Source organism: Myodes glareolus, chromosome 3 (assembly GCF_982192425.1).
Source record: "Myodes glareolus chromosome 3, mMyoGla1.1, whole genome shotgun sequence".
Classification (NCBI taxonomy): domain Eukaryota; kingdom Metazoa; phylum Chordata; class Mammalia; order Rodentia; family Cricetidae; genus Myodes; species Myodes glareolus.
In genome coordinates, this window is record NC_142028.1 from 107,781,610 (window position 1) to 107,796,239 (window position 14,630).

Sequence of the window (14,630 nt, forward strand, 5' to 3'; positions counted from 1 at the left end):
TTAAAAGGTAGATTGAGCTGGGCCTGCAGGCAGATGCCTGAAATCAAAAGTACTTGGGAGGCTGAAGCAGGAGGATAAGAGTTTTTAAGGCTGGTCTGGGCTGTATTTCATTGCCACTCCCTTCAACTAGAAGTAAAAATGATGCTGTTTTTTACTTGAGAATATAAGTAAATACATTGGTTTTTAAAATTAATTGAATTGGGTTCTACATGCTTTAATACTTTCTTGCTCTTTGTTTGGTTGGCACAGTTAAGACTGAAGCTGAAGTGGCTCTTGTATGTCCTTACATCCTTGAATTGAATGTGTCAGTTTTGTTCCTCCCTTTGCAATTTTAACTGCCATCTGTTTCCTCATGTTTTTATTTCTATCTAATATGTGGTTCTTATCCTTATATAAGTCATTAATAACTGATTCTCAGTGGGACTCATTAACTTTTCAGCCTTGTAGTTTGGAAAGCTTTCTATGAGAAAATAAAAGTAACTTTTATAGGAGAACCTCAGCTGTCCATCTCAGTTGAAAGATGAAGCATATGTATATTAGCAAAGTTAATGAATTAAAGTAGCAATGATATTTGTTACGGCATAATTGCATTATACTTTGGTTCTCATATTAGAATAAAATGTTAGCCTTATTTTTTCAAATGGGAAATATTTAAAAGGTTATTGAAAAAACTGAGATAACACTCTTAAACTGATTGTTCAACAGTAATAAAATCATACAGAAATTATTCTGATATTTATGTTATTATTATAGACTGGCACAGCTTTGTTAATTAAATTTTTGTGATTCAGGCTGAAAAACCAGTGGAAACTGAAGAAGCAGGAATGGTGGCTGCAGCAACAGCTTCTGCTAACTTGAAAGCAAGTCCTAAGAGAGGACGACCTGCAGGTAGATCATTAATACTTACATATTTGTTGTTAATATTCCAATCCATTAAAACATTGCTGGCTCAAACGTTTTGGAATAATATGAATAGAGGTTGATGAAAGACAGTCAAGTATCACTTTAAACATGGATATAGATGAGGCCTGAGAAACCGTCATTAGAAAGGACTGTGTACGTCCACAAGCCGGGCTGTCTGGTGCCAGTAGGACATGCAGTCTCACAGGAGCACAGCTTGTGTGCTTGTGCTCCGTGTCCTCGAGAAAATGGCATGCATATGTGAGACTGCTTAGCAACATCAAAGGCGATAGAAATAGTTTCTGTTGGAGACAACTACTAAGTTTGAAAGAATTGTGACTTGGCTTCTACTGCCAAACGAATCTGGTGAGCTTAAAATAACTACTTTGAATAGTGGACTTATCTTATTTTTTCACTTTAAAATTAAATTGCATTTTGGTAGGGTATTCATGAACAATTTGGAAATAATACAGAGTAGTAGAACACTAAAAATGAAACAAAATAGGGCCATTTTTTCTTTTCCTACATTGTTATAGGATCCTTACTGAAAACTGTTAAGGGGAAAAGCCAGATTGGGAAAGAAAGACATTAAAATCTATTTATATGTTTTGTAGTATTACAATGGATCAGACGAGTAGTAATAAAGTATGGACAATACTCATACAAAGTTCCAAAGATGTATGCAAAGTGTACATAAACTATTGTGATAGAAATAGGAATTCTGAATGAGTGATATTTCTGTTATGTGACACTTGGTAACACAGCAATGAAAAAATGCTTTTTTAAAAAAATACATATATATCTTTAAATTTATCCTCTTCTCATACATTATATATTGACTGCAGTTTGTCCTTCCTCCACTCCTTCCAGTTTTTGATTTGTGAAATATAATGAGGACAAATGGAAATTTACTGTTAATAAAATGTTTACTTTCTTGATGCAGCGTGACTAGTTAAGCCCTTAAAGAATACTTTTATATATCATGCAATATTTGTATTCAACATAAGCTTTGTATTTAAAAGGGAAATTGTATTTTTTTTCTATGAAAATTAGCTACCGAAGTCAAGATTCCAAAACCAAGAGGCAGACCTAAAGTGGTAAAACAGCCCTGTCCTTCGGAGAGTGACATGTGAGTTTATTTTTAATATAAAATTCATTATATTATTATATCTTTATGTGTTATATTTATGTTTTAATATAAAATTCATTTCTACTTTGTAAATAAGTAGAAAATACATTTGTGTTTTTAACAGTTTTATTGTCTTGTATGTTTCTATTGCTATTCTGTTTCTGAAAATTACAGAGACTGAAGAATTTGTGTGAACAGGAAAGATTTCTTAATGGAAAAATCTGATTGTTTGAGTAAAGCTTTTTCTTTGGTGCATGATAACATAAACTTTAGTAATGTAGGCTAAAAGGAGAAATTGAGCAGGGAAAAATGCTGAAGAAATGTCTGGGTAGATTATAGCTAAAGTAGTGTGTCCTTAGACCTTTTTCTGTTCTGTTCTCTTGTAATAAGTTCTTTAAAATAGTATAAAAATCTTAGAACAGTAAATATTTAGTTACCAAAGAAAGAAGTTCTTTTTTTCTGTCATCTTTTCTCATAAATCCTCTTCACTTTGGCTTTTTTTTGGGGGGGGGAGGAATATAATATTTAGGAAATGATGACTGTATCTAAAAGTTTTGTAGAGAAAACTCAAGGATGGATTTACTAAGCAGGGCCATTGTGGTGCATGATTTTAATCCCAGCACTTAGGGGGCAGAGACAGGTGAATCTCTGGGAGTTTAAGAATAGCCAGAGCTACACAGAGAGACTCTGTTTTCAGGGAAAAAAAAAATATTGATTGTATATTTGGTTGTCCATTTGTCATTTGGAGCCAGCATGGTAACATAGAAAAACTTTTGTCTCTTTAAAATGAAACATAGATATAATAGCAATTAATGTACTTGAAATTGTAAAGAAAATTGATTTTAAAGGTTCTTAAATGCTTGTGTTAAATAGTTTGATTGAGCAACTAATGTTGAAATGGCTTACATATATTTATGTATTTGATATATATAATTTTTACTTTTCCAGTTAAAACATAGTGGCAATTTGTTTACAGTCACTATTTCACAAGAAGTCTGTGATTTTCATGTTTTCTATGATTATTTGCTTAATAAAGTAGCTGGTTAGATATTTACCATTATATGCTTTTTAGTCCTTTCAAGTGACTATTTCTAGAACAACTTTATTTTTTTTTTACGTACATTGGTGTTTTGTCTGCATGTATTTCTGTGTGAGGGTATTAGATTCCCTGGAGCTGGAGTTACAGTTGTGAGCTGCCATGTGGGTGCTGGAAATTGAACTTGGGCCCTTTGGGAGAATAAAATCTATTAAAACAAATGAATTATGTTAAAAGCAACTTGGAAAACTGAGGAAGATCATTTTTATTGATGTGGTGCCACTATAATTTTGTATCTTGTAATATTTGTTGTAGAAATTCATTTTATGATAGGATAGTATATACCGTCTTTTATGTTTTAGATTTTATTTTATGTACACATTTCCAATGATTTTTCCCTTGAAATACTTTTTTGGTAAATGAGTATAAATGAAGGCTGAAGAGATCGCTCAGCAGTTAAGAGTGCGTATCTCCATATATATATATATACACACACACACACACACACATATGAGTAAATACAAATAAATCTTTCAAAAAAAGAAAAATATAAATGCATACATAAAAGTTCATCTTCTATTTTTATGTTCTAACATAGGGTTATTGATGAAGACAAAAGTAAAAAAAAGGGGCCAGAGGAAAAACAACCTAAAAAGCAGCTTAAAAAGGAAGAAGAAGGTCAAAAGGAAGAGGATAAGCCACGAAAAGAACCAGATAAGAAAGAGGGCAAGAAAGAAGTTGAATCTAAACGGAAAAATGTAGCAAAACCAGGGGTTACATCAACCTCTGATTCAGAAGACGAAGATGACCAAGAAGGTGAAAAGGTAGAAAATCACTTTCAGACCTTCGTACCATTTATGTGGTATATTTGTGTGTATACAAATGACCACACTGGCACATCAGATGACCTTCTCTTTTGCACTTTTTGTGTGTATTTTGTATGGTTTGCATGTACACTTGGCTAATCTTTATCAGTTGCTCTTGACCTGATTCATTGTTTCTCAGGCAAACCCAAAGCTCCCCATGTGCCTAATCTTGGTGTAGCCAGTTTGCTCTGGAGATCACTTGTATTTGCCTACAAGACTGTAATTATAGATGAGCCACTGCAGTTATCTGGAATTTTTAGTTTTGGGAATACAGACTCTGGTCTTCTTGCTTGCATACCAGGAACCTTAACTGATGAACAATTTCCCTAGTGTCTTTTACCTCAGGTTATTTTTTTGGGTGGCTGTTATGTGAGTTGGGGGTATGTGGGAGTATGGGCATGTTGAGACAGGGTTTCTCTGTGTAGCCCTGGCTGTCCTGGAAATTATTCTGTAGACCAGGCTGTCTTCAAACTCACAGAGCTTTCTTACTTCTTAATACATAATATAATCCTTATGCTGTGAACAATAATTTTTGTGAAAGTTTACATGGGTCTCTTTATATTTCCTAATAGAATTCTATTAGTTACTATAAAAGGCTTATTTGAAACTTTCAATTTATCTTGCCCTTATAATTTTTAGAAATTAGACATACTTCTATTAAACCAGCTATGTAAACAGAGGTTGTAGATAGATGACCCTGATCAGCAAAGACATAAGAGGTGTATTTATACATGAAATTTCAAGTTTTTCCTATCTTACATTTTTTATAAGATATAATTTTACTTGGATGCTATTACATATTATTAGCTATTTGTTTTTTTGTGAAAAAATGGGAATTTTGTTTAATAGCCCTGAAGTGTTTATATCTCATTTGTCTGACTATTTTAGAAATTAAGTTTCTAATTTTCGGGGGAAGGAGTGGGTTTAAGATAGGGTCTGATCTGTAATTTGCTTTGTAGACCAGGTTGGCCTTCAACTCTCCCAAGTGATGAGATTAAAGGTTCGTACTACCATACCCTGCTCAAATTCAACAATGTTAATTCAGTAGCTTCAGAGTGTTCAAGTTAAAATGATTGGAGGCAGACAGGTTGACATCCTTTCAGCCACAAGCTCACTCCTACAGGGTGGTAGTAGGCTCACTTCCACAGACAGAGAAGAGCTAACACGTGCTGGGTAGTTGCTTGCTTTCTACCAAGATTGTAAACAGTCAGTGGGAGTAAACTAAATCCATCCTAATTCTCAAACAGAAGAGAAAGGGTGGAAGAAACTTCCAGACCGCTCACAGGAGGAATATGCTGAAAGGCCAGCATGAGAAGGAAGCCACAGAACGGAAACGCAAGCAGGAGGAACAGCTGGAAACGGAGCAGTAAGTATTCTTTTTAGTTCTATAAATCTTAAGCTTTTTTTTTTTTAAAAAAAGAATAGTATGAAAGATTTTAAGTGCACTCTCATTTTCCAGACTTCATGAAACCTTTTGAAGCAGCTTTCCATATTAGAAAAATGTTCCATATGTGCTGTTTCAGGCCGTTCCTTTCTTGGAGGATGAAATGCACTGAGGTAGTCCTCCTTGAGCTGTCTGTAACTTCACTGAAAGTGCAGTGAGGAATTGTTAGCCCTTTTCAGAGCACTCTCTCCTGTTTATCTGTATAGCATGTGAAACACAGAATGATGGAAATAGTGGTAGAGAAAGAATGCAGTGAATATTTGTATTTGTTGTACCACCAGCAGGCCTGTATAAAAATTAGTAAAAATAACAAAAGCACAGTTGGAAAGCAGAGAGCCGATTAAAGTAAACCCAAAGGCTGCAGGACTTGCATTTGATGTGTTTGAATTACATATTAACACTTGGAAACAATAGACGTTTTCCATGAGGAATTTCTTCCTCCTTTATTGTATATCATTATTTTATCAGTACAAGGAATAGTGATTGCTATGATAATTAGGCTTCATGTCTTTATTATACAGCTGTTTCCTAGCTTATCATTAGACTCTTTTAGACCGACACTTTATAGTGTCGAAAACTGGGCTTTTTTGCTAGTAAATTGACTTGAAAACATATTGTAGGTAAGACAGTGTGGCATCTACTTAAAAACCATTTTCTTTTGCCTTTATGATGCATCTGCAAGCTGAACATCTAGATATATTGTCTCTGATTCTGTAGCTATTTGGAGGATACGGAGCAGTTTAGCTGCTTGAGTTTAAAAGTGATTAAAATGCCAGACCGTGGGCACATCTGTAAATGCCGTTACTCCTGTCCTTTCTCCCCTGAATAACTGTGACTGTTGTTGCTTTTAGCTCCCAGACTTAAGACATGAATTAGTTGTTGCTTAGTAAATCTAGCCCAACCCTTCTTCAGAATCTCAAGATATCTTTTTGTATTTCAGTTTCTTTTGAATGTCCTCCAATGTAACTTTCTCAAATTCTAATATTTGTGTTTTCTTTCCTTCTCCTGTTATTACAAAACTTTGTACTTGGACAGTTTTGCTCTGTAAAGCATTTCAGATGCAACTTGTGTGAAATGCATTATGCAAAATAAAGTTTATTGTATTGTATTCCCAGCCAAACAACATGTAATCTACAGTAATAAAAAAATATATCTCATTTTGGGCTCAAAGCATTAATCCAGTAACTGAAAAGAGAACACAAGTGGAGCACACAAGCGATGAAGATCTTGAGACACTCATTGGACTGAATTCCCCTCCCCCCCTTGATGGAAGAATGTTCCAGATTCTAAATTGAGGACTTCATTATTAATGGCATTATTAACTGTGTCATGATTGTTAACAAAATATCCTGTAAGGTGCACACTACATATTAAGGTTGGCCATCATTCCTGTTTTTTTTAAACCAAGCTTAAAATGAAGCTTTGTGTTTGAAAGTTATAACAAACATAGATGAAGAAGACGGTGGTTGTACATTATTTCATTTAGAAAATATGAAAACTCATCTTGTTTTGAAGCTAGGTGTTAAACTGGAATAGCTATTACGTTCTTGAAAAATGGGGCAGTTGTGCCCTTTCCTTGACATTCTTTTGTTGTTAAATTCTTTAGTCTTGTTTTTTTCTTTTTAATCCTGAGAGATTAAACATTAGACTTGTTAAGTAAAAAGAAAAATGAAACTGTAACCAAAATTTTAAAATAAAGTTTTTTTTAAAAAAAAATGTGATTTTTAGGTATTTTTTGTTCTTGTCTATTTTAATTGGTTCATAATAGGGCCTGAACACCAAGCCAAGGTACTAGAGATTAAAATTTCTAATTTAAAAGGTTATTTTTGTTAATATTAGTAACATGGTTCGTTTTCATTTATGAGATGGTTTGTGAATATTAGTGGATGTCATTTAACTTGATAACAATGGCACCCTCTCTAATTTTAAAAGACAGTCCATATAATCCGTTTAAAGCAGATCTAATCACTATTGAAGTTAATCTCAACGTCCTTTGATTTACCTGCCCTTTGGAGATGTGGGGAACAACTGAATTGGTCTACTTTATAATATGCTTTAAAAAAATTATAGGAAAAGAGGTTGATTAAAAATCCATTAAGCATTTATAGGTATTCTCTTCCCTGTGGCTTGTTTGGCCAGTGATCTTGAAATTGGATTTTTAGCGTCACATTTCCTTGTGACCGCTTCAAAGTCACAATGTGATTGTCTCTGAAAAACTAAACTGGCATGTCTGAGTTTTGCCTGTATTTATGCTAATGATTTAGAACTGCATAGTTTTAGAAACTAGTCAGTGTCCTGTGTTGTAGGCTGATTTACTATTTTTAAGGAACATTTTTTTAAACCTTTACATAGGGGAATATGGGCGTCTGCTAACCTAAGTCACAAAGTTCCAGTGTTTTGAAATATTTGTGTTAACATTTGATAGGCAGAATAAAGATGAAGGAAAGAAGCCAGAAGTTAAGAAAGTGGAGAAGAAGCGAGGTTAGTTATTTTACTTTCTAAGATACAAAATCACACACAGAAAGTTTACATAAGCTGGGTATGATGGCGCATTCCTGTGATCACTTAAGGAAGCATAGCCAGGAGAAACACAAGTTTCAGGGCAACCAGGGATACAAACTGAGACCCTGACTTAAAAAAACCAATTAAAGTTTATAATTTAAGAGTAATTTTTGCAATTCCATCCCATGTTTTTATAGTCTACAAATATACCTTTTCAAGTCTGATGGAATCTACACTAAATTGCATTTTAAGCAATTAAAGTGAACTTGCTAATGTCTTTGTATTTTAATGCTTATTTGGGGCCAGTTTTGCAACCCTGCTAAAGCACTGGAGGTTTACCCATTTTGATAAATACCTTGCAGTTAAATGAGTGAGGTAAAACAAGTTAAGAGCTGACATGAAGAAGGCCGTCATATGAGACAGGAGTTTAGAAACAAACGCAGCTCAGTGGTATTTGGTGCTCGTATGCTGCATGTTTCTTCTCCAGACCATACATTAAATGTAGTAGGGAGCTTAGACTAGTCGTCTATGATGGGCTTCTTAAAGACCACTAAGAAAGCTGTGTAACCACCATTTCTTTTATTTGTTAGACTGTACAGAGATATGGTGTGGGGAAAAACTATTTACTGTTTTTCACATATTTCAATTTATAGAAACATCAATGGATTCTCGACTTCAAAGGATACATGCTGAAATTAAAAATTCACTCAAAATTGATAATCTAGTAAGTGTTTAACCTCATTTAAAATACACTGCTTTAATAGCTTTAAATATTTTCTCACATGACTTAAGTGTGTAAGTTTAAGATTAAGGGAACAATACTTGGCCTATCACCTTAAGAGCTTTTAAAAATCTTCAGAAGTAGATTATGTAGATGCTTTGGTAATTAACAGTTATGAAATTGCTGTTTTGTCATGAAGGATGTGAACAGATGCATTGAGGCACTGGATGAACTTGCATCACTTCAGGTAACAATGCAACAAGCTCAGAAGCACACAGAGATGATCACAACATTGAAAAAAGTAAGTGGTCTGACGACCTGTAAATCTTTTCTCAGTTCTTCATTTTTAAAGAAAGTATATGTAAATCAATTAGGAAAGATAATCATGGCTATTATTTTCTCAGATACGGCGGTTCAAAGTTAGTCAAGTTATCATGGAAAAGTCTACAATGTTATATAACAAATTTAAGAATATGTTTTTGGTTGGTGAAGGAGATTCAGTCATCACCCAAGTGCTGAATAAATCTCTTGCTGAACAAAGACAGCATGAGGAAGCAAATAAAACCAAAGATCAAGGGAAGAAAGGGCCAAACAAAAAGCTAGAAAAGGAACAAACAGGTATGTAATGACGTAATGCTGGGTTTCCCTCTCTTAGTTACTTGTCAGCACTGCTTTTGTTCTGTTCTGGGTTACATGTGGTAGAAAAGGTGGATATTGGAACCTGTATCAGCGATGAGGTTGCATTGTATATTCATTGACCTTGAAACTGCTAAAATGTTTAACACTGACACAGTACTGTACACAACCTGGTAAAAATGTTATGTTGGGTGTTTTGAAGGACTAGAGCAATAATACTTGTAACAAAACCATTGTTAATGACAGTTTAGTTTCGGGGAAAGTTTTTAAAAACTGTCCATCAGAATGTCTTCTAGAGAACCAACCCATTTCTTCTCATTTGCCTACAATATACGGTAGGCACAGAACCAGAGTTGCTGCGTCCTAGTTGGAGGCAAAGATGCTGCTTGTTTCTTTCTGAAAATGCCAACAGGTTTTCAGTGTTAATTACCCTAAGCATGTTGTACACTGTGTTAAGTAATATATCTTTGAACTGTTAAGTGGCTATGTGTGAATATAAGTGGTATTTTACTGTATTAAAAGAAAACAGTAACCAGTATCATCTAAATGGAGTCAGGAATAGAGTACTGACAGTCGATCACAGACTATCCAGGTAGATGGCTGACACACCTTGTTTTGATGTGCCAGTGTATAAAATTGTCTTGAGGCAATGTGATTAAGATGCCTATGAAATTGAATCTTATAGTCAAGATATTTATAACACTGTTGGTTCCAAATTGTTGGATAAATGAGTGCTTTATATATATATTATTATATATATATATTATATTATATATATATTGTGGTCCTGTGTAGCCTTTTGCCCACCTAAGTGTATTTCAAAATAAATTTCATACATACTGTAGTTCAGAACTACAGAACATTGTAGTTCAGAATTTACCTACAGAGGATTCTAAGACTAGAACACCACTATCATATCAGCCCTCCAATTCCACGACAAAACACCATAACTGGCATATACTTGTGGTAAAAACCAATCTTTTAAGACAAAACAACAACCAAAAACCTTTTATACTTATTAGATTCCCTTAGAAATTTATTATTCTCCCCAAAAAAGCTACATGCATGCTAGTGACTAAAAAGTTCTGCCAGTTAGTCTTTCAAATGTAATGTAATGAGATTAGTAATTCAAGTCATCTGTCCACTTTTTTAAAAAAAAATGTTTCTTGTTGTGCCTTACCTACTCTAGACTTTAAATGATACAAGTTAATAGTATATCTTTTCATTTTGAAATGACATCAGACCTAACCCTAAAATTCATCAAAAGGTTTAAGTGTTAGGAACATAAGGGCCATACTTTGACCTTAAACATCTAGGATAATTTAATGTATTATTTTGTATGTGCTAACAGTTTTTGTATTCTAAAGGTTCAAAGACCTTAAATGGAGGATCTGACGCTCAAGACAGTAGTCATCCACAACATAATGGTGACAGTAACGAAGAAAGCAAAGACAGCCATGAGGCTGGCAGTAAGAAAAAGTAAGGGCAGTAAGAAAAGTAATGGGCCTTTATAGCTCCAATGTTAAGAGCACCGGCTGCTCTTCAGAGGACTTGGTTTGATTCAGCACCCATATATAAATCAGCTCAGAACTGTCTTAACTCCAGTTCCAGATGATCCCTACCCTTCCTGGCCTTGTTGGCACCAGACACTCATATGGTACACAGACATATATTCAGGAAGAAAACTCATACATAAAATAATAGAAAAAATTTCTTGAAGGGTCTTAAGGATCTTGCTTTTTTGCTGAGTTTGGCTTCAAACTCCTGAGCTCTAGAGATTCTCCTGCCTTGGCTTTCCCAGTTGTCGGGACTATAGAGTTGTACCATTGTGCTTAACTTATACACTTTTTTGTTTTGTTTTGTATTGTTTTTGAGACAGGGCTTCTCTTTGTAGCTTTTCCTATCCTGGAACTCGTTCTGTAAACCAGGCTGGCCTCGACCTTAGATGCCTGCTTCTGCCTCCCAAGTGCTGGGATTAAAGATGTATGCAACTACCACCTGGCTCCCCCCCATCCCCCCTGTTCATGATTTTAGCACAGTAATTCTTCCTAAGGCTAAATATGCTGGGGAAATACTGTATCACTGAGCTCTATGCCCAATGATTGAAAAGAAATAATTTTGTTTAACACTCCCTTTCCCTACACACCCCTTATAGACAAGGTACTGTGTACTTTGTGTTGCCTGGCTGTCATGGAGGTTGCTGTGTAGACTAGGCTAGTCTTGAACACGTAGAGAAGTCTGCCTCTAGAGTGCTTTGATGTTCCACTATATCAGTCTTACTAAGTTGTGAATCAAAACGACAGGAGGAACTGAAGAAGTGGCTCAGTGGTTAAGAGCACTGGATGTTCTTATAAAGGTCCCAAATGCAGTTCCCAGCAACCACATGGCTACTCACAACCATCTATAATGAAATCTTATGCCAACTTCTGGTGTGCAGAGGAATATGCAGGAAGAGCACTAATTTATTTAAGGGAAAAGACAAGAGGAAGAAGGGTAGGTGTTAAGTAGTAAGGCAGGCTGAGTTCAGTCCCTAGCACCAGCAAATAGAAAGCTACATAGCGAGACCCTGTCTCATCCCAACACCCCCAGAAGGTTTACTGAGACAGGACCTCCCTGTCCAGGTCAGCCTTGAACTTGTAGCAGTTACCCAGACACTGTCTGTTTGGGATTACAGGTTATGTAATTACTGCACCTATATTTACTCAGGAAAATGGATCTCAGTAGGAACTCTGAAAGAAAACACTTTTTCTTTGAACCTTGATATGTTAAGTAGTTACTTTGTAAAGTATCTATGGAATTGTAATTTGTCTAGTTTTTATTTTATGTTGTCATCACAGATACAAATTCTGTTTAAATAAAATTCATCTTAAATTTAGTGCCAGATCTAGGATGCCTCTTTGGGTTATCTCACCAGATCTGTGTATTACTTTATCAACATACATGTTAGAAATGTTTGTGATTTTTTTTTTAAATACTCAAGAGAAAACCCCAGTACTTGTTGTGACAGCTTTCTTTTTTCCCCTTTATTTTAGATCACCTGGAGAAGAGAGAGAGGCTGAGCTATCTCTGAAGGAGTCACCCCTAGATAACTAGATTGGCAGACATAGAGTGTAATGAGTATATGAAGTCTGTTGTGAATGGCTTCATCTGAAATACTTAGGCTGCTGACTGAAAGGATTAAATTTTTTATAAGTATAGGTTTTGATGTTTAAGTAGTTTGGGGGAAGAAAAACCCCTTTATGTTTGTGTAAAAGTAAAACTTATTGCTAATTTTCTGTGTGCAGTATTAACAGCTCCATCATCCAGTTCAAGTGTGAGGGAAACCTACTTACAAAGGTTGACCTGCTTTATAGATGTGACTAGTGTATTTCGGTCAGTGTGTGTGTGTGCACATGTAATTGGTAGTAGGCCAGTTACATTTTAAAACTGCTACTTGTATAAATCGTTCTTCTCCCAAATAGCGTGGGTTTTGTGCATAGTTTTTACAAATCTTGGATTTACCAGACTGTCTTTTCACTGTTTGTGGGTTTTTTAGAAGTTGAGCATTTTTATGGTTGATAAAATGAATGTTACTTCCAAGTACTCACTCCTTTTTATCAGAAGTTAATGTAACCTCAGTATGTTGCGCTGCATTAGCTTGCCTCTTCCTAATAATATATAGTCTGTGCGACACCTACATGTCCAACTAGAAAGTACAAATTTGATGACTTTTGAAAGTAATTTAGTTTCAGGGCTGCGAATTCAGTGGAGTCAGAATTAAAGAGAACAGATTGGGTATATATAGAAACTTCATATACAATCCTTTATAGTTACTAATCACAAAAGCCTAAAACTTATTTGTTTTTAACCTCACACTCATTAAGAAGGTCATGCTCATTGAGGTATGTGTGTGTTTTTAAATTGTAATCAGTCCATGATGCTTATTAAGTGGTAAATAAATAAGAAAACGAATGGGATTTGTATTTAGTTTCTGTATCATCAGACATCACAAGATAACAAAAATAAAAGGTAGAAATATCAGTTGCTCCAAGACAGTAAGTAGATAATCCATACACACAAATAGACCATCAAGAGTCTGTTAAGGAATTTAGGAATAACATTTCAAAGGTATTCTGAGTAATCACGTCATTATTGGTTTCCAATAGGAAGAAAGGTTCATCACTATGTTTGAAATTTTAATGGGAAAGTGACTTAATAGCAGTGTTTTGTGTGTTATGTTTATATATGACCTTGACGTCTCATAATTATCTTCACTTATGTAAAGGACTTTGAATTACTCAATAATTGAACTTTTGCTCTTGCTGAACTACTGTTTTGGGCAAATGCTGTACATTATATGCACCTCTCTTCTGTTTTGTCCTTAGTACATTTTTAACTTGAACGAAAATTATTCTAGTTAAGCCATAAGTGTCAAATGTGTAAACTTGTTTTAATTAAAATTTTTTCTACCAAACTCTATTAGTAAATTATTATTACTGCTAATTGAGAAGAACTACTGAATTCTAGATTACCTGCTAAGGAAGTAGTGTCGACCTTAGCCCCCACTGAGGTCTGTTAGGGGACACAGGAGGTGTGTAGTAAGCTCAGGGAAGCACTGTCACTTGCCTGTCTGGACTTCCCGTTCTTCACTAACCACAGGTGTCAGCGGTAGGTGTGTGCTTTGGAACTGTCTGTCACAGGCAAGCTGTCACTCTCAATTGTAAACAAAATTGCATTAGAACTACCACCTCTCCCACTGTGTATAGTACACATGTGTAATATGCATGTATGGATTTTGATGTTGGTTTTCTCAGTTGTTTGGATCAATTTCACATATTCCACCTTACTGAAAGATTCTGATTTCAAGTCTGTATGTACAAACAATTCACCAGAGCTCATTAGACCATATTTGCTATTCTAGCTAGGAATTCTATAGCATGATGAATTTTTTACCCAGACAATGATGTGGCACACTAAAAATGTTCCTGTTTATATTCACTGACTTGATTAAAAAGTGCCAGGTGGGGTGCAGTCTGCCCTTTACTCCTGTATGCAGAGCAAAGGCTTCAGCTAACAAACTATTCCAGTGGTCAGAGAATAGACATCTACTGCAAATTTGTGTTGTGTGATGAGTGCCCTGCTATAAAATTACAAGGTGTAATTATCCTTAAAAGAAGTGTGAAGTATAAGCAAGATGCTTGAGGAAACAGCTATTTTCTATACAGCAGTCTTGTGCAGGTATATATATCTAAAAGGATTTTCACTGATAAGGTTGTGCCATTCATATTTACCTCTGTCCTTAAAGTGACACATAAAATTTAATTGTTATGTTGTATTTAAGAGCTATACTGGCATAAAGAAAAACTGTCTGAAGTCAGGGGCTTTACAACTTGTAAATATAAAGTTGAAATTCTTTT

The 14,630-nt window shown here is 35.0% G+C and overlaps 1 protein-coding gene across 2 annotated transcripts in view; it reads left to right on the forward strand.

Moving 5' to 3' along the window:
- Psip1 (PC4 and SRSF1 interacting protein 1) overlaps positions 1 to 13,687 on the forward strand; it is a 38,830-nt gene extending 25,143 nt beyond the window's left edge. Inside the window, exons 7-16 of one of the 2 annotated variants that reach the window (XM_085686200.2) lie at positions 792 to 888; positions 1,954 to 2,029; positions 3,664 to 3,889; positions 5,179 to 5,297; positions 7,801 to 7,856; positions 8,531 to 8,601; positions 8,798 to 8,899; positions 9,003 to 9,216; positions 10,602 to 10,713; positions 12,267 to 13,687. In XM_085686200.2, coding sequence (XP_085542326.2) covers positions 792 to 888; positions 1,954 to 2,029; positions 3,664 to 3,889; positions 5,179 to 5,297; positions 7,801 to 7,856; positions 8,531 to 8,601; positions 8,798 to 8,899; positions 9,003 to 9,216; positions 10,602 to 10,713; positions 12,267 to 12,327 — 1,134 coding nt within the window. In that variant the 3' untranslated portion in view covers positions 12,328 to 13,687. Of the gene's footprint in view, positions 1 to 791; positions 889 to 1,953; positions 2,030 to 3,663; positions 3,890 to 5,178; positions 5,298 to 6,490; positions 7,092 to 7,800; positions 7,857 to 8,530; positions 8,602 to 8,797; positions 8,900 to 9,002; positions 9,217 to 10,601; positions 10,714 to 12,266 lie in introns of those variants that run through there. The other variant, XM_085686201.2, reaches the window with a different exon arrangement.
- Positions 13,688 to 14,630: the final 943 nt, after the last annotated feature.